The 21,720-nt window shown below is 62.8% G+C and overlaps 1 protein-coding gene across 2 annotated transcripts in view; it reads right to left on the bottom strand.

The window, feature by feature from the left end:
• Positions 1 to 1,933: 1,933 nt before the first annotated feature.
• COL6A2 (collagen type VI alpha 2 chain) overlaps positions 1,934 to 21,720 on the bottom strand; it is a 32,452-nt gene continuing 12,665 nt past the window's right edge. The window contains exons 2-28 of one of the 2 annotated variants that reach the window (XM_027041371.2): positions 19,221 to 19,360; positions 18,503 to 19,101; positions 18,222 to 18,242; positions 17,454 to 17,519; positions 16,630 to 16,683; positions 16,503 to 16,547; positions 16,238 to 16,264; positions 15,994 to 16,020; positions 15,866 to 15,910; positions 15,294 to 15,347; positions 14,840 to 14,902; positions 13,985 to 14,047; positions 13,681 to 13,770; positions 12,918 to 12,980; positions 12,259 to 12,321; positions 11,999 to 12,061; positions 11,551 to 11,613; positions 11,215 to 11,265; positions 10,874 to 10,909; positions 10,497 to 10,559; positions 10,161 to 10,223; positions 9,941 to 9,976; positions 9,758 to 9,803; positions 9,385 to 9,537; positions 8,706 to 9,158; positions 8,498 to 8,536; positions 1,934 to 3,164 (exon numbers count right to left, since the gene is read on the bottom strand). In XM_027041371.2, coding sequence (XP_026897172.1) covers positions 2,566 to 3,164; positions 8,498 to 8,536; positions 8,706 to 9,158; positions 9,385 to 9,537; positions 9,758 to 9,803; positions 9,941 to 9,976; positions 10,161 to 10,223; positions 10,497 to 10,559; positions 10,874 to 10,909; positions 11,215 to 11,265; positions 11,551 to 11,613; positions 11,999 to 12,061; positions 12,259 to 12,321; positions 12,918 to 12,980; positions 13,681 to 13,770; positions 13,985 to 14,047; positions 14,840 to 14,902; positions 15,294 to 15,347; positions 15,866 to 15,910; positions 15,994 to 16,020; positions 16,238 to 16,264; positions 16,503 to 16,547; positions 16,630 to 16,683; positions 17,454 to 17,519; positions 18,222 to 18,242; positions 18,503 to 19,101; positions 19,221 to 19,347 — 3,072 coding nt within the window. In that variant the 5' untranslated portion in view covers positions 19,348 to 19,360 and the 3' untranslated portion in view covers positions 1,934 to 2,565. Of the gene's footprint in view, positions 3,165 to 4,860; positions 5,513 to 8,497; positions 8,537 to 8,705; positions 9,159 to 9,384; positions 9,538 to 9,757; positions 9,804 to 9,940; positions 9,977 to 10,160; positions 10,224 to 10,496; positions 10,560 to 10,873; positions 10,910 to 11,214; positions 11,266 to 11,550; positions 11,614 to 11,998; positions 12,062 to 12,258; positions 12,322 to 12,917; positions 12,981 to 13,680; positions 13,771 to 13,984; positions 14,048 to 14,839; positions 14,903 to 15,293; positions 15,348 to 15,865; positions 15,911 to 15,993; positions 16,021 to 16,237; positions 16,265 to 16,502; positions 16,548 to 16,629; positions 16,684 to 17,453; positions 17,520 to 18,221; positions 18,243 to 18,502; positions 19,102 to 19,220; positions 19,361 to 21,720 lie in introns of those variants that run through there. The other variant, XM_027041372.2, reaches the window with a different exon arrangement.

Consider the following 21,720-nt stretch of genomic DNA (forward strand, 5'->3'; position numbering starts at 1 on the left):
GACCCCCACAACCCTGCACTAAGATGACTGGACCCGTTTCCTCTTGGCCTGTCAGGCAGGTGCAAGCTTGACAGTTCGGATGTCCCTGTTGGAACATTTGAGAGGGGATGTCAGTGACAGGTCGCTGGTGAGGAGATCTTAGCGAGGGGACGTTGGGGAGGGACACAAATGAGGGGATGTTATTGAAGAGATGTTAACGAGGGGACGTTGTTAAGGGGACATTGATGTGGGCCTTACTGTGGGGACATCATTCATGAGGGATGCTGGTGTGTGGACACTGGTAAGGAGACGGGTTAGCATATGGTTAGTATATGTTTGGGATGTTAGGGCATGCTGCTGAGGGAACCTTGGCGAGGAGACGTTAATGTGGGGATATTACAGGGCATGTGTTGCTCTGAGTCAGGAGGAGTGTTGCTGGTGTGGGCCCCTCATCGAGATTGTGAGGGTCTAGATCATTCTAGTCCAGGTCTGTCCTTCCTCCAGAGCAGAATTCATAGGACATTCACTCAGGATGAGAGACCCCTTCAAACACATTGTTGCAGAGGTCACAGAGTACACGTGTTGTTTCTGGGTAAGGGGACCCATGGCCTTGGGCACATTAAAATTTTTTTTAAATGTTTATTTATTTTTGAGAGAGAGAAAACAGAGTGTGAGCAGGGAAGGGCAGAGAGAAAGACCCAGAATCCAAAGCAGGCTCCAGGCTCTGAACTGTCAGCACAGAGCCCAATACAGGGCTCAAACCCACAAATGGTGAGATCATGACCGGAGCCGAAGTCGGATGCTTAACTGACTGAGCCACCCAGGCGCCCCAACTTATGCACATTTTTTCAACGTTTATTTATTTTTGGGACAGAGAGAGACAGAGCATGAACGGGGGAGGGGCAGAGAGAGAGGGAGACACAGAATCGGAAGCAGGCTCCAGGCTCTGAGCCATCAGCCCAGAGCCCAACGCGGGGCTCGAACTCCCGGACCGCGAGATCGTGACCTGGCTGAAGTCGGACGCTTAACCGACTGCGCCACCCAGGCGCCCCTATGCACATTTTTGAGGCCTGGGGAGTCCACTGAGCTCCCACAGGGAGCTAGGACCCCCACTTTTGGGCGTGGCATGCTGGTGATGCCTCGTGGCTGGCACCTCTCACCGTCCTGGGTGGGTTCTGTAACCACTGTGCTGTGTGCTTTGGTTTCAGACTTCTGGCCTCCAGGTTGGGGGACAATCAATTTCTGTTGTTTAAGCCACCCAGTTAGTGGTGGCTTGTTGAGGCAGCCCGAGCAAACAACAAACAGGAAGGTTAGAGGGTGTACCTGTGGGAGCCGGTGGCTTGGTGTGGTCCTCCAGGCAGCACTTCCCGGATGGTGAGTTTAAAAGACCAGGGAGTCTGAACAAAAAGTCACTTAGAATCTATCTACCCAAATGGCCTCATGCAAACCAACAAACTTTTTTTTTTTTTTTTTTTTTGAGAGACAGAGACAGAGTGAGGGAACAGGGGAGGGGCAGAGAGAGAGGGAGAGAGAACCTCAAGCAGGCCCCGTGCCCACAGCTCTGTGCTCATGACTTGGGGCTTGAACTCAAACAGTGAGATCAAGAGTCAGACGCTTAACTGACTGAGCCACCCAGATGCCCTACAACAAACATTTTTAAAGCACTTTGGCTTGGTTTGGGGATAGAGAGGGACTTCCCTGAGCAAGTAGCATTCTTTTCAGCTCAGTGCCGGCAAGACAGGCGTGGATTCCATGGAATCCATGGTTGAAGCTGTCCAGTCTATACATTGGGGTGGTGTGGACAGTCAGTGCCCGGAGACAGCACCTGCCCCCAGGAGAGGAGGCCAGCTGGGGTACCATGATCAGTCCTGGTGGCATGTGAACGGTCTGAATGTCTCCATGGCCACTGCTAGGGTCCTTGGTGGGCGCACACATAAGGAGGCGGAGAGCAGGGGGCAGTTCAAAGCCTTTATTGTATGGGGGTGAGTGCATACAGGAATGTGCAGGGATGCTGTCACAGCTCAGTCTGGGACAGGTGACCTCCAAAGGCCAGGCGGACACTTTGGAGCAAGCCCAGTGGAGTTGGTGGGGCCCACAGAGACCCTCTGGAGCATACCGGAGGGGCTGAGGAGCCCAGGGCTGAGGCTGGGTGGGGGGCGGACAGCGAGGGGCCTGTCCGAGCAGGCTCTGGAGCACTGGCCACCAGGGTGCACCCCGGGAAGCCTCTAGGGTCCAGAGAGGGCATGGAGAGCAGGCGTGGGCAGGAGGGGTGTAGGGCTGTGGGACCCTCTGGAGGAGCTGGGCGTGGGTGGGGATCCTCCTTTCCTGACCTCACACCCACACCTGGAGAGACCGAGTCCCCAGCATGCGGGGCCTCTGGGTGGGGTCTGAGTAGCACCAAGGATGGGAGGACGGCACCTGCGGGACCGGGGAGCTGGGGGTGCCAGGCTGAGGGCGCAGGGCAGGGCGGGGCTGGGGCCGGGGCAGGGGCGGGTGTGGCCTTGGGGGCTGGGAGTTCGAGATGCTGGCTGGAAGCTGGGGCCGGGGGCGCAGGGCAGGGGACGTCGGGGCGGGGGCTGGGGGCCGCTAGCAGATCCAGCGGATGAACCTGTCGAAGAAGCCGGGCTGTGCCAGGCTGTCGTAGTCCTTCTCGCGGAAGACGGCGGCCGCGTCGCCCAGGCTGATCTTGGACAGCACGTCCGCGTCCACGTCGCCGCCCACGGCCACCACGGTGGGCACCACGTTCTGCTTGCGCATGGAGTGCACCGCCTCCTCCAGGCTGTCGTTGCCCGTGACGCCGTCGGTGAGGAACACGAAGGCCAGCTCAGCGTGGCGGCGCGCGCCCGGGCGCGCACCGCGCACCACGTGGTTGATGGCGTGCACTATGCCCGCGCCCACGTGCGAGAAGGAGTTGAGGTAGCGCGCGCCCTCCAGCGCCTCGTGGATGACCGTCAGGTTGGACGTGAGCGGGAAGGCCACCTGCTGCTCGCCCGGGCCCCCGAACTGCAGCAGGGCCACGCGCGCGTTGAGCGGGTCGTCGTCCCTGCGCGCCAGTGTCAGCCGCCGGGACACCTCCTCCACGAAGCGCCGCGCCTTGTGGAAGTTCTGCTCGCCCAGCCGCTCGGAGCCGTCCAGCAGGAAGACGATGTCCACAGGCCGCTGCGTGCACTGGGCCACGTACAGCTCTGGGGGCAAAACGGGGTGGTGGGCGGGCGACCCGGCTACCTGTCCCGGCCGCCGCAGGCCCTGGCGCAGCCTGGCGCCCCGCCTGGCCATGCCCTGTGCCCATCTATATACACCGCCCCCCACTGGAGCCCTAAGAGCCACCAGGGTTGTGGGGTGGCGTCCAAAGTCACCCATCATCGGGAACCCCTACCATAGTGGCCCCAGGCGAGGATGGGGGCTCCTGCCCCATGTCCTCGGAACCTGTCACCATCTTTTCTGGTTTTGCTCTCACCAGGAAATGTCCCCCAACGTGAGGGCCGAGAGGCTTATTTCTACCCTCCAAGCACCGTCTCTCCAGGCCTTCCTGGGCAGGAAGGGGACCCCTGAAATGGCCACAGCCCACAGTACGGGTGGGAGAGAGGGTCAGGGAGGCTGTTTTCGAATTTGTAATCACGTAAAAAGATCTCATAAAGACTTCCAGCCCTGAAGACCTCCAGGTTGCAGGGACGCATCTCTGGCCGTAACCCCCTCAGTCCCTGTTGCCCCAAAGCTGCCAATGCTGGCTGGGCCACACCTCTCCCAGTTTTGGGGGCACAGGCAAGGGGAGCCGGTGTCCTCTCTGACTGGACACCTGTCTGGTAGGCAGTAGGCACAGGCGCACCCAGACCCCTGCAGCAGCCTGGGCGACTCTGTTACCTGAAGAGGGCCCTGCTGGTGTCTGGGTGGTCACCAGCCCTGGACACGCCAGACAGTGTGGGGGCGAGGACACGCCTCTGCGGGATGCGGACGCCACAGCACAGCCTGAAAACCCACTCCTCACATACATGTGGCCCTCCCTCCACAGACATGTGGCCAGGCCCCCCTGCTGCGGCCTTGCTGGAGACTTCAACCAGAGCCACAGTCGGGGCTGGGTGGCCGGTCCTGCTTGCATTCAGCTCCTGAGCCCTACGGGCCCCCCTCTGGGACGTGGGTCCAGGTTTGCTGACCCCTGGGGCCAGGAGCGTGGGGATCCCATCAAGGAGGTTCTAACTCCTGGCACCAACGACCAGGGCCTCAGCCCAGGACCCAGGTTTGGGGCGGCTCTGCGGGCACCGGGCACCCGCCTGCACAGGGGGCTGCTTCAGTCCAGCCCCCAGCCAGCGGCATGTCGCCCCAGCACATCACTTGCACAGCAACGTGTTCACATTCTTTTTCAGCTTTTATAGAATGTTTAAGATGTGATCACAACATCTGAAGGATGCTCCCCTGGGTGCGTCACCATGCAGCGTGGATGCCAGGCCACCAGCAGATGGAGCAACGATTGCAGGATTCTTTTTAAAGGAGCTTCTATTAATGACATAGCTTATTTTGGGGGCAGTGCGGACGAAAAGCAGCTTCTGCTTTAAATCCACACAGCCAGGACTTGCTGAAAACGTCTAGCAAGTAGTCTAGGTCCCCCGCGCTCCCAAGTCACTCCCAGCAGAGACACACGTGGGGGGAGGGGAGTTTTCCCCCAGGCATCAACCAGGGAGGTTGACAAAAATGCACAAGGGGTGACCACAGGCAGAAGCTGGAGGGGAAGCTAGGAGTTCTGGGCTTATTTACGAGGCTCTGCTCCTTTCTCTCAATTTTTGGCTAAATAATGGCTCCCCCAAAGATGTCCACATCCTAATCCTGGAGCCTGTGAACATGACCTTATATGGCCCAAAACAAAAACAAAAAACAAAACCAAAAAACCACCGCAGATGGAATTAAATTATGACCTTGAAACTATTCTGGATTCTCCAGTGGGCCCTAAGTGCCACCACAAGCTCCTTACAAGAGGGAGACGGGGCAGTCAGGCTACAAAAGGGACAGGCTCTGTGACAATGGAGGCAGACAGGAACTGGAGGAGGCAGGAAGGATCTTCCCTGGAGCCCCCGGAGGGAGCGTGGCTCTGCCACAGCAGGGTCTTGGATTTTCGGCCTCCAGGCTGAGCGAGAATAGATTTCTGTTGTTTTAAGCCCCTTAGCATGTGGTGGCAGCCACCGGGAGCTAACGCAGCTGGGCCGGGCAGCTCTGGCCAGCCCTGCATGTGGGCAGCCCCTGCGGCTTCAGCAGAGGGCCAGTGCGGTCTCAGGGTCCCCCACAATGTCCCTGTGCACCAGCTTAAACGTGTCAATGAACAGTTCCATCCAGTCCTGCCGCTCGTTGCCTGTGGCGAACTTGGCTCGCTCTGCGGTGTAGACCAGCACGGCCACCAGCCTGGAGTAGGCGGCCGGGTCCTGCGTGAACTCCGTGGCGTTTAGCAACTGTTGGATCAGGGGGATGGTCCTGGGGAAGGAGGCATCCGGGCCCTCTTCCGTGCGGAGGAAGGTGACCGGGGGCTCGCCGCCAGGCCGCGGTCCATCTGCAGGGGCATCCAGAGAAGGCAAGGGGGTGGGATGAGGAGGCGGGAGGCTGCAGCTCCCCCACTGTCAGCACGGGTGCCAGAGCTCGCAGGGGGTTTGGGGGCCAGCAGCAAAGCGCATTGCCGGGGAGACGGGAGCAGAAGCACCTTCGGGGTCGCTACAGACCTGGAGACCTGCAAGACTCTTGTACACAAGGTGGCACTGAGGCTTGACCGGTCTCGGGTTGGCTTCTAGCGGCTTGAGGCTGTGCCCCCGGAGGACCCCAGCCCCACTTACAACACCTGACTGAGAAAAGCCAGTGCGGCCAGGAGAGTTTAGTTGGTTCCAGCCCCCACCTGGCGATCGGCAGGGGGGCCCCGGACCCCCTCTCAGAAGAGCTACCAGAAACCTTGCTGTGATAAATCCTCCTTCCTGTGTTGAGGCGCCCATCTTCCACTGCCCAGAACTGTCCCCTCACGGACCCGGGGGCTCCGACACGGACACTCGCGGCGTCAGGGCCTAATCTTGTGGACGCCCTTCTCCAGGTGCGTGCACCATGGCCTCCTGTCCTAATGTTCCAGGAGTTTCTGTGTCCTCTGGGCAGGTGCCGGGTAGCAAACCCAGGCGGCCTGGTCCCGTGGAGCCCACACCCCCGACACACACACTGCCTCCCGTGCCTGAACCCCTGCACGCCCAGCCCTAGAGAGTCTCCTGCCTCTGGCCCAGGCAAGTTGGGCTCAGGTCGCCCTGGGGCTCCCGCCCCTCCAGCAGCCGCCCAGACCAAGCTCAGTCTGCACCTCAGCTGGTGTCCAGCTCTGTTTCTCTTTGAAGCTCTCGTGGTTCCCACCCAACCAAGCAAGCTGCTCCCTGGCCTAGGGGTGGCTAGGCCTCTGGGTGGATGGAGCCATTTGGCCCAGAAGGTCAGGGTCAAGCCACAGCCAAAAGCATCCACCTAACATCCTGTTTTCGGCCTGGAAATGCCCAGAGGCACACCCGGCCCTCAGGGTGCCAGGGGATGGTTCGCGAGATCTTATCCCATAGTTACATCTGCTTTCTTCCTCTCTGGTCACCGTGTCTAGTATGCTTGGAAATTTTGGTCGCTTTAAAGGATGAGCTTATGACTTTAGCAGAAAAGGTAGGAGAAGATGGAAAAGGGTCTCCCAGGGGGACCACCCCCTTTTACTGCAGGGTCTTGGAGGCTCGGGGGAAGCAAGGTCAGCATCCCAGTGGCCAGTGTTACTCTAACAGCAAAACCAGAGACCTCACAAGAAAGGAAATCGCAGCCTGATACTGCTCATGAACACAGATGCAAAAGTCCCCAATGAATTGTTAGCAAACCAAATGCCACAATATATAAAACAATTTGTACACCACGACCAGATGGGATTTATCCCAGGTCTGCAAGTTTGGCTCACCATCTGAAAATCCATGCCCTCCATCACATTAACATGCTAAAGAAGGTAAGTCACACGATCCTATCCAAACATAAAGAAAAAGCACATGACAAAGCCTTCGTACTGGTTCATGATGGAATCCTCGGTGACAAGGAACAGAGGGACCTTCTCAGCTTGACAAAGAACCTCTACAAAGAACCTCAGCTAACTTCGTACTCAGTGCTGAAAAACTCGAAGCTTCCCTGCCACGGCTGGGGCACGGCGAGAGTGTTGGGCCCTGGCACCAGGGGTGAGGCTCTGGGTTCTGGCCTTCAAGGGGCCAGCCTGATGGGGGGCCCCACCCCAGGACGGGCAGGGCAGGGACACAGTGGGGGGGGGGGGGGACGGTCGGCAGCTCCGTGTGGCCTCAGGTCTCAGACAGCTGTGGGTACTGCCTCCAGCCATCGCCAGCTGACTCTGGGGACCCCAGGCCCAGGCGGCGTCCAGAGTGATCCCAGAACTCACATAGCCGTGGTGTGGCCAGAGGTACAACCGTGATGGCCACTTTCTGGGATGTTCTCTGTGAGGGGAAGTGTGGGGACTCCTGCCCTCAACCCAAGACAGTTCCTTCCCTCGGGTTGCCTTTGCGCCTTCAGTCCTGCCCCTGAGGGGTATACACGCAAGCCCAGAAATGCTGATTTTGCACGGCAGACGTGGACGTGGGTGCAGGCCACGCGTTTCCTAGCTGTGTCCTCTGCTGGACCCGGCAGCACAGCCTCACGTGCCCCCACGGTGGCCCCCACCTCCCCGGGCTGGGTCATGGGAGGATACGGGCCCGGTGCCTGCGGCCCGGCCAGAAGGCACGGGGCTGGTTCCAGAACCCAGGCTGGTGGGGAGGTCTCCACCACACCCAGGGCGCCTCCGTGGGCCCCCTGGCCTCAGTCACTGCACAGCTGAGCCTCGGAGGTAGCATCTAGATGCTAGGGGAGCGCGGACGATGCCGTCCTGCCCCTTCCCTGGCCCCAAGGGACCCCAGGGACAGCCTCTCTGTGCACCCAGCACTTCAACCTCAAATGCAGCGCGACCGTATCAGGCGAGGGCACAGGCCCCGAACACAAGCGGGCGCCTGCTTCCAGAGGCAGTGGCTCAGGGCTGTTGGGGTGGAGGCAAGCGGACGAGCCGGCGCCGTGTGGCGCTTCGTGCGTTCACCTCCCGGAGGTGAATCAGCCACTTTGTGGACCGGATCCAGGGCTTCCGCCTGTGGGAGCTGAGATGGCCCTGGGGTGTCTGCTCCTCCCGGAGGGTGGGGACCACAAGGTGACGAGGCTGTGAGTCTGCGCTGGAGACCAGTAGGCTGCCAGCCAAGCGCAGGCCGGGACAGAGCACCTCCCTAACATGTGCTGAGTGGGGGTGGGGAGGGGTGAGGTGGTGACCGAAGGGCTCCAGATGTCAACCCCCACCCCAGCCCCTCCTCAGACGTGCCGGGGTCCTGGGGCCTCGAAACCACCGGTGTGGGCTGAGACGCCAACCTGCAGGTGTTTTTCCAGGGAGGGGTCCCGCAGTGGCCCCTCCTGCCCAGCACCCGGTTGCTTGCTAGTCTAGGGCAGGGGGCTTGGCAGCGCCCCGAGTTACCTGTTTGGCAGGGAAGGTCCGGGCACACGATCTGAGGGTCTGGGAGCAAGGAAAGGGGCCGAGGGTCCCGGTCAGTCTCTGCTGGGGCCGGCGGGGGCTGGGCTCCCCCACTGCCCGTGGATGCCCCAGCCCCCTCCCCCCTGCCGCGGGTCCCCCTCCCCACCGGACGGACCGGCCCAGGGAAGCGTGTGGTCTGTCTGCCGCTCACCCGGGCACAGGACATCTTCCATGTCATCGATGAACTTCTCGGCCACCAGGTCAGAGAAGAGGGTCATGTTTCGCACCTGCTGCGGCTTGTCGCAGGCGATGGAGTACAGGTTCTCGCTCTCGTGCCTCTCGTGGAACATGTCACCAATGCCGATGGCTGTCACTGTGACGTCATGGTTGCACAGCGCCCGCAGGTTGAGGTCGTCGTCCCGGGGGTCGTGGCGGCCGTCCGTGATGACCACCGCGAACACGCGGGTCTTCTGGCGCCGGCTCTCCTTGATGAGCTTGTTGTAGGCGAATTTGAGGGCCGAGGGCGTCCAGGTGCCCCCGGCGATCCACTCCAGGTTCTTGACGGCCTCCTTGAAGCTGGACAGGGAGTCGATGCGTTCGTCATCCAGCTGGATGGCTTCGAAGGTGCCCTCGTGGCTGTACTGCACCACGCCCACGCGGGTTCCTGCGGCGGCCAGACACAGGCATGAAGGTGTCACCGCCTTGCATCGGTCGCCACCCTCAAGCGGAAACTTGGGGCCCCTGGGCAGAGCTGAGACCCCCTCCCTTGAATTTCTGTCTGTCCACCGACTCTCGTGACGGGACCTCAGGACTTCCGGCCTGCCTGGCCTCCCTGCCCGTGAGTGGGACCTCCTGACTCCCCACCCGCCCCAACCGCGGGCGCAGCTGACCGGTCTCTGACTTGGGGTCCTTGGCAATGGCCCCCAGCCTGTTGACCACGTTGATGACAAAGTTCTTTTCCAGGGTGAAGTTGGTGTAGCCGATGCTCTCGGAGCTGTCGATGACGAACACCACGTCCAGGGCCCCACACCGCTTCTCGCAGTCTGGGAGTCGGGGGCAGGGTCAGTGGGAGAGGCAGGTGGCTGTGTGCACTGACCCCAGGCCCTGGGAGACACGCCCACGGTGCACGGCCAGGCGCACAGGGGGACACAGTGACCCTGAGGGGGAGGGCGCGACCCAGACAGATGACCCTGACCCCTGGACGAGGGCCCCCCAGGGACACGAGTAGCCTAGCTCCTCCGCCGCGTGGGGGCCAAGACTCACCGCAGCACCCGCATGTCTCCCTCACGTAGGTCATGACGTCGCACTCCTGCGACACAGGGGGGTCAGCCCCGGCCCAAGAAAGCAAGTGCTTGCTGACCTCGGCCTCTGACCTCATCCCCGCCGCCCTTGCTTTCCCATTTCAGGAGAGAGGGGAACACCATTCCATCTCCACCTGACACTTACCGTGAGGCCGGGATCTCCAGGGGGGCCGGGCTCTCCCTGGAGGAGGAAGGATGACAGTGAGGGGTGGTCCCTGTCTGGGCCGAGGCTGGGCAGCCCCCCACACCCTGTGCACCGACCGCACGGGTCTGCCACCGGCACAGCCCTGAGGTCTGGGGTGCACGCTGGCTGGGCTGGCCCAGGGCTGTGGCCTGAGCGCTGGAGGGACCAGCCACTGACCTACCTCGGGTCCTGGGGCTCCTTTTGGCCCCCGCAGGCCGGGCTCACCAGGGGGACCGGGATCCGCCTGAGGAGGGAGAAGGGCAGGTGGGTGGCAGCCTTGACCTTGGCAGGCCTACAGCCCCTGCACCCCCTGTCCCTGTAGTCCCCGTGCACTCTCAGCCCCTGTACCCCTCTGTACCCCCAGCACCCCCCTGTAGCCCCCGGCACCTCCCCTGAATCCTCCTGCACTCCTGGCCCTTGTAGGCCCCGGAAGCCCCCTGCACTCTCAGTCCCTGCAGCCCCCTGCACCCCCTGCACCCCCCGGCACCTCCCTGCACCCCTGGCCCTGAGTACTTACAGGCTCACCCTTCTCGCCCTTCCTCCCGGGCTCTCCTTTGGCACCAAAGTCACCTCTGCTCCCCTGAGACACGGGACACTGGTCAGCCAGGGGTGGGGAGCTGGGCACTGCCTCCACCCCCAGCCAAGACCTCCAGGGCGTCTGCGGGGGTGCAGCCTGCTTTTGTCAGGAAGAGCCTGTGCCTGGCAGTCGGGTTTGCTGCTGGGCCACTACACATGGCATCTCAGGAGAGATGCGGTTTTCCGTCTGACGGAGACTAGCACGTGGCAGTTTCCACCATGCAGAGCTCAGCACGGGAAGCTGGTTGGTGGCCGAGTGGGAGGGGAGGGGCACGCAGGCCACCCCACGGTGGGTGCGGAGCGGGCCTCGGTACGTACCTCAGGGCCGCGAGGACCAGGCTCGCCTTTGTCTCCCTGGGAAGCAAGCACAGGTCATGGTCACGGAGCCTGAAGGGCTGTCCCTCGGGCGGGCGGCTGGCTTTCCCGGGGACCCAGAGATGTTTGGAAGCCCCCCCCCCCACGCCTTATGGTCTCAGGTGTCACAACCTGTATAAAGCCATGGGGCTGAAGGTGAGTGCCACGGCAGCTGCACCGGGTCTGGGACGATTCTGGGGGCCCTGCCCCTGCCAGGTGACCCTGTGCCCACTCCCCTCACCTTATCCCCTGGAGGGAGGCCCTCGCAGGAACTAGCGGGCCCCCAAACCCATGCCAAGACTTACGGGCGTTCCTCGGGGTCCTGGGTAGCTGAATCCAGGCCTGCCGGGGTCTCCCTGCGGGACGGGGAGGCCGGTCAGGGAGGGTCCAGTGGGAAAGGAAGAGACCGGGCTGGCAGGGACCGAGGACGAGGGCGGAGGGGGCGGGGCTGCTGGCCTGGTGGGGGGCAGCCACGCGTGCAGGGCCCCGCCTGGGGAAGGACGTGCTACCCCCCAGGGTGAGAACAGGGGGGCTGCCCGGCCCCCTCATGTCCCCCGCGCCAAGGGGGCCGGGACTGGCACGCTCCCGGCCGCCTCGCTCCAAGCTGAGGCTGGTCCTGTCCAGCAGGGTATGGGGGATACCTTGGGACCAGGCTGTCCTGACTCTCCACGGGGGCCGGCGTCACCGGGGTCTCCCCGAGATCCCTGAGGGCAGAGAGAAAGTGGAGTCAGCACAGATGGGGACTGATCAGCTCCAGCAACACTGCCCTTCTCCCCTGCTGCCCTGGGGGGACCGGGCGCCCTGAGCTTTAAGGCCCGCCTCTTCTTCCATGTGCCGCAGCCTGGCCCCCAGACTCCACACCCTGTCTCCCCCTTGCCGCCTCCCAAATGATAAAGCTGGACGCCTCAGGGCAGGGCGTCCGTGTGAGGTGCACAGTGGCTCTCATCCCCCCACTGTGCTGCTGTCCGAGTGGGTCATGGAGACAGTGTCCTGCCTGGGAACAGTGTCCTGAGGACAGGAGGACCCAAGTGGCGTTACAGGGTGGGGGCCCCAGAACCTCAGGGCCCTCCCGGGTGTCCTGCTGCTGACCTTCTTCCCGGGCTCTCCGAGAGCCCCCTGAGGGCCTCTGGGTCCAGGCAAGCCTCGGTCTCCCTGAAAAGAAATCGGATGAGGGCGCCTCAGAGACCCCGCTGTTGATCACTGCAGATTAGGCAGGGATCGTGGGGGGGGGGGGGGTTCCTCCTGCTCTCCAAGAGGCCCTGGGCAGAAGAAGGACAGGGGGTCCAAGTTCCCCCCCTCCAGCCGGGGAGCTGGGTGCCTGCGCTGGGAGGATGAGTGGCCTCACTTACCTTGGCTCCTTTGTTGCCAACCTCTCCAGCCAGACCCCGGGGCCCCTCAGGGCCAGGGTCTCCCTGTTGGAAGAGAGGCCCAGTTAGCCTGGGCATGTGGAGGGGCAGGGGAGAAGAGGGGATCATTTAACTTCCTGGAGGGGAGGATGCCAGATTATGGCAGGTTTCGCTGGAACAGCAGCCCTGCTCATGCAGGTTCATGCACCAGGAGAGGGACTACCACCCATTTCCCAGAGGAGGAAGCCCCTCCTTCAAGCCCTTGACCCAGGTCTTGTGGGATACGGTCAGCCCTCAGATTTTACCACAAAGACAAAGACATCCTGAGTTAGCTACAGGAGTGTGTGTGTCTGCAATCGAAAGCTGCGGGGTGGAGCAGTGCGAAGCCTGCACAGCTGTGCATGTCACTCATGAAACTGGCTTTATCCTGTCCACGTTCCTCGGCAGGGCTTGTGGGTGGGGATGACCTGCCTCCTGTTTTCTGAGAACCTGTAGGAGGTGCCTCTGCCCCCACCAATGGCCAGGACCCAGGGGTCACTTTTGTTTTCCTGGGTGAACCATGGTGGGGGGATGTTGGTTGTCCGTTGTCCCATGGCCCTGTCAACACCACGGTGAGACACTGGTGCAGACTCAGCCAACAGCTGCCCTTCTCAGACACTCACCTTCTCACCCTTGGGGCCGTCACCGCCCGGGCTGCCCTTGGCTCCTGGGTCCCCTCTGCGCCCCTGCAGAGAACAGGGGAGGCCTTGGTGGTAGGGCCATGTGGGGCCTCCACGCTCTGCTCTCCACACTTGGACATGGACTTTGGGGGAGGGGCCTTGGTCATCTGTTGGGTAAGTTTTGTTGTACCCAAGGATTTAGGAAATGAGGAGTTCCTGATCAGCTCGTAAGACCTAGTCAATTAGGAGTTTTAGTTGATGTGACTGGGGCCCAGCTTGGACCAGCCATCAGCACGGTCACTCTGTTCACTTCTGGGCGAGGCCAGTCCTCGGGATGTGTCCCCTCTGAGGGTCAGGCTGGGACCAGGTCCCATTTGACCTGCAGTAGACATGAGGGGACAGCTGGGCGGGGTCACCGTGAGGGACCCACAGGGTGCACGCCTGCGTGTAGGTTCAGCCCTCGGAGTGTCTCGCTGGGAGGGCACTGTGGGGACACCAGGTCCGTTCCCAGGCAGCGGAGCCTGGCCAGCAGGGGTCTGGCCCTGCCTGAGTGCTGCCGCAGGCGGTCTGTTGCGCCAGGGGGCAAGGGGCACACGAGGAGCAGCTGGAGGATGCAGGGCGCAAAGAGGCCCCAAGCAGGGTGTGGGGGGTGCCCCTGCAGGCGGGGCTGGGTGGGCAGGCCGGACCCAGAGGGAACAGCTCACACCGGCCGGCCACCACTGACCTCTGGGCCCCAGGGGTCTGTGGGGGAGGAGCGTGAACTCACAGGCTCGCCTTTGGGTCCTCGGGGTCCAGGCCCGCCCTTGGCTCCTTTCACACCGGGACTTCCGGGGGCCCCGTTGTTGCCTTGATACCCCTGCGGAGAGGAGACATGTGAGCCACGGCAGGGAACGGCCCCGCTGAGCGTCCTCACTCCACAGCCCGGCCGCCGTCGGGTGGGTGTGGGGGGCCCCGGTCACCCGGCAGCGTGCGCAGAGCACAGGGCCTTCCTGCGCTCCCTGCTCTGTGCCGGCGGGCGCGGCTGTTGTCTGGCTGCAGCGGGAGAGCGGGGACCCGCCAGGGGCACTTGCCTTGCTGCCTTTGGCCCCGTTGTCTCCTGGGGGTCCTCTGCGTCCTGGGCGGCCAGCATCTCCCTGGCAAAGTTTGGAAAGATCAGTTTCCCATCCCTCGGACGCTGGCAACAGGGCAGGACCCTGCTCTCGAGGGGTGGGCCCCGCACGGCCGCGCGGGCGAGTTCGCCAGACAGGGGCCCGGCGAAGGGCTGTCCTTCCTGCTCCTCCGGCGGCCTGGGCAGCCAGGAGGGTGGACGCAGAACACCCGAGGGAGCTGAGAGCTTTCCAGAGGGGGCCCGGAGAGGTCTGGGAGGGGACTGGGCTTGTTGCTGTGGCCATCGGGGCACCGCAGAGCTGAGCCAGGATACACGGTCCTAAGCTGGCCATGGACTGCTACCGTTTCGGGCAGGCCACTCTGTGGCTCCCTGTGTGAGAGCACTGCCAGGGCGTGGGTGTCCCATGACCCCCTGGGCGTGGGCACCCGCAACCCTCCTGAGTGCAAGCACCCCATAACTCCCCTGAGTGTGAGTACCCCACAGCCCCAGGGCGTGGGTACCCCGTGATCCCCTCCCGAGTGTGAGTACCTCTGACTCCCAGTGTGAGCACCATACACCCCATGGACATGGGCACCCCTTGACCCCTCTGGAGGCGGGCACCCCGTGACCCTCTTGAGTGTGAGCGCCCCACACCCCCTGGACATGGGCACCCTGTGACCCCTCAGGCAGGGTACTCCCAGGCCTCCTGCCTGACAGCCGGTTTGCAGGGACAGGCCCTCTCGGCCAGGCTGCCTCTCCCCGGGGCCTGGTGCTGCAGGTGGGGAGAGGGCCACTGGGTCTGTCGTGGAGGGCCTGCCACCTTGGCCAGGCAGCCTACCTTGGTGCCCTGGTCCCCTTGCTCCCCAGGGCTGCCGGCATCGCCTGCGTATCCATCGGGGCCCTGCAAGACAGGATGATAGGGCTGTCCTGGCTCCTGCCCCGAGCGGTGCCGGGGTTTCCCGGTCAGCTCGGGGCTGGCTGGGGGAGGGCGGCAAACACCCCACTGTCTGGATTGAGTGCTCCGCCTGGGTCTCTGCTGCCAGAACCCTCCATCAGGACTCTGAGAAGTAGCCGCCCTTGACCTCCCCCAGAATTCCCTGAGGTTATTCCCTCCTGTGTGACCACGGCCCCAGCTGAACCCTGGGTGGGAGTCAGGTACAGGCAGGAGAGGGGCTGAAGGAAGGGTCCGAGCTTCCTTGCTGCAGCTCGAGGGGCTGGCCACCACCCTGCCCACCCCGCCGGGTACCCAGAGCCAGGGGCTTAACCGGAGGAGGAACACAAGCTGGGCTTACCCGACTCCCGGGGTCTCCCTTGCAGCCAGGAGGCCCAATGCGCCCCAGTTTGCCCTGGAGGAGAGGAGGGGAGGGGAAGGGAGGGGAGGGGCAGGGTGCGTCAGGGAGGTGTACCAATCATGGGTGTATGCACAGGTGCGGTCTGTGCGGCTTCCACACCCACGGGCACACAGCTGTGTTTCAGCGGCTCGACTGCATGGGGGCATTTCTGTGGGGTGACGGTGAGTCCCCGGGCCGTAGCCAGAACAGAGGGTCCGAGTGCCTCTCCCCGTGCCCACACGTGTGCATGTGCGCAGCCTGCCAGGTGGGCCAGATCTGGAGCACAGGGTGGGCCCTCGGGAACAAATGTCCACTGGCTCTGTCGGTGTTATTTGTCCCGTGTCCACTGGATAGGTGCCACTGGGACCCATCAAGCTACAGGCTGTGGGCAGTGGCCGGTGGGGCCCAGAAGTCTGGCCCTAGGTAAGAACCTGAGGGTCTCCTGGAGGCTCGCTTACCCCCATACGTCGGAAACACCGATATGCACCTGCACTCCCGCCCAGCCCAGGGAGGGTGCCCAAGATGCACTCTACCTTCTGTCCATCCGTCCCGTTCTTGCCAGCCAGGCCAGGGGCCCCCTGGAGGGAGAGGTGTGATCGTCAACCCGGGAGCAGCAGGAGGGTGGGGCACCCGGCCCGCCCGGCCTGCACAGCCAGCTTACCTTCCGCCCGTCAGCTCCAAATTCACCCTGTGCAGGAGGAAAGTGAGGTGGGTCAGTTAGGCGCCTTCAGCATCGCAGACACTGCTGCCTCAGGGGCCCAGGTCTGCCTTGGACCAAAGAGGCCAGAAGGGCCCCCAAGAGGGCCGCTCGTGGCATGACGACAGGTCCCGTGCCCTGATGGGGGCCACAGGCTCGCTGACGGATGCTGCTGGGGGCTGGGGCCGTGGCTGTGTCAGAGTCTCACCTTCTCTCCTTTGAAACCAGGAACACCCTGAGGTTGGAAGGAAAAAAGAGCAGCGTTACTGTGGGGTGTGAGCTGCACCCACGGGCTCAGGGGAACAGCGGCTGGGTGTCAGCCTCAGGCGGGGTGCTCGATTCGGGGACGACTTCCAAAATAATCGAGATGCTTCACTTCTTGCGTTGGGGGTGGAGAGGGTGGCCAGCCCCACCTGACCCAGGCTTGTCCCCACGTCCCACCGGCCATGGGGGCAGAGCGGGCAGCAACTTGCCTTGGGTCCCGGGAATCCAATGGGGCCTTCGATGCCTGGATCTCCCTGTGGAAGAACAGAGGCCACAGCTATAACCCCAGTCCTGGAGAAGCACGGCCGACGGGGCAGGGGTGGGGAGGACACTCACCTGTCGTCCTTTCTGCCCAGGCTCTCCTGGCTCACCCATGTTGCCCTTGGCACCCTAAAAGCAGATGATGGAAAAAGGGGTAAACTAAGGCAGAAAGAGGACAAGAGACTGCAGAAAGCAAGAGGGCAGAGGCTTCTGTACTGCTGTGTCCTGTTTTGGGGCTCCTCTGTGGCCCCACAGAGGCCAGCTGTGGTCCCTGAGGCAACTTCCAGCGACCCGCACCTGGGAGGACCACGGCGGCCAGAGCTGTGGCCACATCCACGCCTGGGCACCACCACCCAGGAGAGAGGGCAGTGGGAGTGTTTAGCCGGAGGCCTGGTGGACGTGTGTCTACATCTCTACTGGTTTAAGCAGCTCCCTTAGAAAAGGCGAAAACCTGAGGCTACGTGGTAACAACTTCCCCATAACTGTCTCTGGGTGGGGGGCGCTCAGCCCCCCGAGGCCTCCCTCCCTCCTCGGCCTTTATCTATAACCTTTGACGTGAACTAGTGGTATTTCTGATACCCTGGTAGTCAGTGTTGTAAGAAAAATGGAAACCTGCCTATTTGACAGACGGCAAAAGTGGGTGCTTTGCATGAATTAGCAACCGCATCACTACAGAAACCTGCTTCCGGTTTCGCTGACGTGCTCGAGCAGGCTGCTTTACCAACCTCAGTACTAACAGAACTGTTCCTACTTTTCTCAAAACGCCATTTAAAAGGACGTAGATAAAAACTGAATTTTGGTACTTCTAAGGTCCGAAGCATTGAGGCCATTCAAGGTGTGGTTGGTCCTAAATTTGGAGCTGACGAGGCCAGGCCCGGGGGGCCGTGCAGGCGTCTTACCTTCTGTCCGCGGTAGCCCTTGGGGCCGGGAGGCCCGGGGATCTCCAGGCAGCTCACCTTGTAGCACTGAAACAAGAAGCAAGCGGCGTCCAGTAAGGCCCGGGTGGGAGGCCCACTGGGGGGTGGGGTGTGGCGAGCACGGGCTGGAGGCAGGAGCGGACTCAGGAGGTGCCTGGGAAGCCCAAGCCCACACACACTCTGGTCACGTTTGGGAAAACCGAGGCTGGGTTAAACAATGTCTGATCGTAGCCACTTATGCCTGCGTGTCAAACCACCGTGTTTGTGAGCAGCTGTTCTGGGAAGGGGCGTGTTTGCGGGAACCTCGCAGAGTGGGAAGCGACCGTTCCGGGCTGTGAGCTGGCGCTGAGGACGCACAGGGACAGGGAAGTGTCAGAGCTGAAGGTCCTGAGCCACACGGCACACGAGCCCCCTGCCCGTCCTGCTGGCCTGGCTCAGGTGGACAGAGCCCACCAGCGCGGAGGGCGACCCTGAGCCTTGGTCCTCGTGGTGTGTGCTTGGTGGTGACCCTAATGCCCACCCCCGGGTTTAAACAGCCTGGTTTTGGGCAGGAGCCCTTCATGCAGACTTAAGAGTCTCAGGCCCAAACGTGGAGCAGAGGGGCCTTGCTGCCTGGCCTCCGCTTGTCTGTCCTAGACGCCGGGGAGCACCAGGGGGCTGGCACGGGGGTAGTCCTTCCTGGGTCAGCGCCTCAGAGGCCCAGCGAGCAGCACCGGGCCAGGGCTGGCAGGAACGGTAAATGTCTCTCACCTCTCCATAGGCTTCATGTTTCTGCAGGAAAGACAGAGAAACCCTGCTTAGCTGAAGCTGCAGGTGGGGCAGCATCGCATCTGGGTGGGAACACAGCACACTGGGGCAGGGGGAGACCCTGCCCGGGGCTTACCCTCTCCGGATGCCTCCCTCACAGATGGGTAAACTGAGGCCCGGAGCAGTGTACGGCCCGCCGCCGTCCCGGGTGAGTGGGTCCCGGGGCTCTGGTCCCCACCGTCCCCTCCTGGTGCCCCGCGGGTTAGGGTCAGGGAGCAGCTCACCATGACCTTGATGATGCGGTTGATGGTGTCCTGGTCGATCTCCGAGTCGGGCCGCATCGTGGCGTAGTTGTTGCGGTAGAGCTCCAAGGGCATGCTGGCGATGTCCCGAAGGCCCTGCTCGTTCAGCAGGTTCTGCCTGGGGGCCACGGCGAAGAGCCGGATGCCCTCCTCGCGGGCCCTCTCGGCCTGCAGCTTGATGCCCCCGCACGGGCTGCCGGTGACGTGGCCGTCGGTGATGACCACCGCGAAGTTGACCGCGCCCTTGCTCTTGTGCTGCCGGATCTCCTGGGTCATGTTGGCCAGCGCGCAGTCGGTGAAGGTGCCCCTGCGGAAGGACTGGATGCCCTGCAGGCTCCTGGTGAAGGAGGCCCGGTCGCCGTCGGGCGGGCTGAACACCTCCACCAGGTCGGAGAAGTGCAGGCCGCCGTAGCGCCAGCTCAGGACCACCTGGTCCAGGTAGGCCTCGTCCTGCAGCTGGCTGGTGAACTGCTTCACGAACTGCCGCATGTGGTCGAGCAGGCTGTCGGTGGGCGACTGCATGGCGATGCTCTCCGACGTGTCCAGCACGAAGTACACGTTGACGGGGCAGTCGGCCTTCTCTGGGGGGCGGGGCACGCGTCACCGGCCGGCGCCCGCGGCTCCGGGCTCTGCCCCCACGGCGGCCCCCTGCTGCCCGCCCCGGGCCCCGGGCCCCGCCCCCGGCCCCCGCGGCCAGTACCTGGGCAGCGGTTTCCGTCAGAGGTGCTGGGGCTGATGAGCTCCTGCTGCTGGGCACGGGGGGTCCCCAGGAGCCCCCAGAACAGGAGGGCGGCGCAGGGGCCCCGGAGCATCTTGGCAGCACCCATGCACTCTGGTGTCCTGCAACAGGGAGGAGCGGCCACTGCAGACGGCGCTCGCGGCTCCTGCCGCGGCACCCCTGCGGGCCCCTGGGGCCCTCCTCCCCAGGCGGTGGGAGCGGGCGGTTCGTGGGCTCAGGGAGACGCCCTCTTCCCTCGCCCTAGGCGGGGGGGGGCAGGCCGCACACATTTAGTGGGCTAAGAGACTGCGAGCTTTGGGCTTGATTCTGGGTGGATTCAGACGCTCCTGTCTCTGCCCTGCGGGGCTGGGTGCACTAGGCGGATGACGCGTTCTCGGAAACTGACGTGCCAGTGGCAGGCGTTGGTGACAACGAGCACGGTGCAGGGGGCCTGGGGGCGGGCAGGGCAGAGGGGTCAGTTGGGGTGACTGGGAGGAGGGGTAGCAGGGGAGGGGAGGAGAGGCCCAGGCTGGGGCAGGGTGGCCTTGGCAGTCGATGCCAGCCATCCAGCTGACCCCATGCTGACAGACCAGGGGGAGCGGCCTTGGGATGGGGTGGGGGGGATGAGAGGCAGACAGGCCCGGGGGGCTGGCAGGCGGTGAGTGCCAGGGTCCTGCTCTGTTGGGGGGACAGCGGCGCTGGATGGCGGGGGGTCCTTCCCCAGTGCGGCTCACCGTGTCCTGTCATGTCTTCGTGGGGACCGAGGCTTCCCTGCTGCTCGCTGCCCCTTGCAACCAGACAGATGGGGAGAGGGCCTAGGGCATGGGTGGGTGGCTGGGTGGCCTCTGGGGACCAGGAGGGAGAGGAAGGGGCTGGTTCTGGCGGGATTCGCACAACCCGGGTCACATAAACGCCTCGCTGCCTTTCAGAGCCCCCACAGCAGAGAATGCTGCCCCAGCAGGGACTCCTGGCCTGCCAGTGGGGAGCACTGGTGGGCTGGGCCCTGGGGGCAGTTGGTGTAGTTTCCCTGGTGATGCCCCTCAGTGCATCACCTCTTTTGAGAGGAGGTGGATTTGGGCGGGGGGCAAGTTTAAGGTTCAAGGTCGCTTGGGTTGACGGTAAGAGGGGCTGGTCCTGGTAAAGTTAGGGGTGAACAGGACATGGCCCTGCCTCCCCAGCAAAGGTCATGGTCAGGTCAAGAGGCCATGACCCTGCAGGCAGAGGCTGTGACCCAGCAGGGCGGTGACGATTGCCCAGACTAAAGCAAGCCCAGTGGGTGTGCCAGGGAATCCAGGGGAGCTTCCTGCATGGGGTGCTGGATGTGCCCAGACGGAGGGGACTGGCTGGAGGAAGGCGAGCTCCTGGCTGAGGGAAGGCTCATTCAGGGAGGGCTGGGGGCAGCCCTTGGCTGAGGCGCGGGTCGGAAAGGTGGCGTGAGGGGCAAGCGAGGGGCTTCCCGAAGAACCTGGAAGCCGGAGGAAGTCAGGCTGCATCAGTCAGAGCAAAGAGGTCCAGAGCCATCAACCACTGGTGACGGCCGCTGTGGTCGCTGTGGGACCTTGGCAGGGCAGGGTGGGGTCTGGGCAGGGCTGAGCACTGGGATGTGGGTGCAGCTCTGTCCTCTACGGCCCTCGCCCTGCTGCCCCCAACCGGGGAGCCTTGAGTCCCATCCTGTCCTGTCTGCTATGGGAGGCGAGGGGTTGCTGAAGGACCGGGGGTTCTGTGCCCCGCTCGGCCCCGCTCTCCATGGGTGCACACACACTGCACAAACCACACATATCACACACACCCACACACGTGCTACTGCACACACAATCAATTAAAAGAGGCGCCCATAATAAGCTGTTCTGGTGAAAAATCTTACTCTCAAATGAAATGAAGGATTAAAAAAGTCATCTACACAGGAGAAAACACAATAGCAGCAACAAAATATGTAAAGGACCTAAAGGGAAGAGTTATTTTGGTGTGTGGTGGGCAGCCTCCAGGGGGGCCTGATGCCTCCTGCCTCCTGGATCTCACGCCCTTCTGAAATCCTCACGCACTCAGCTGTCACTGGCCTGTGTGAGCTGTGGACAGTGTGTGACTTCCAAGATGAACTCACAGAAGGCATCACGGCTGGTGCCTGGCCCTCTCCCGGGTCGCCCACTGGAAGGACGCCAACCGCCATAACATGAAGACGCTCACGCGGCCTCTGCAGAAGCCCACGAGGGAGAACCGAGGCCTCCAGCCAACAGCCAGGTGAGCGAGCCACTGCAGAAACACATCCTCAGCCCAGTCAAGGCTTCATGTGAGCGGAGCCCCGGCCAATTCCCTGACTGTGACTGCAGCTCGTCAGGGACCTTGGGCTAGAATCACCTGGCCAAGCCACTCCTGCATTCCTGACCCAAACAAACTATGACATAGCAAACGCTCACTGTTTTAAAGCCCTAAGTTTGGAGGTAATTTATTACACAGCAACAGATAACTAATTAAGGCATCAAAC

Source organism: Acinonyx jubatus, chromosome C2 (genome assembly GCF_027475565.1).
Source record: "Acinonyx jubatus isolate Ajub_Pintada_27869175 chromosome C2, VMU_Ajub_asm_v1.0, whole genome shotgun sequence".
Taxonomy (NCBI): domain Eukaryota; kingdom Metazoa; phylum Chordata; class Mammalia; order Carnivora; family Felidae; genus Acinonyx; species Acinonyx jubatus.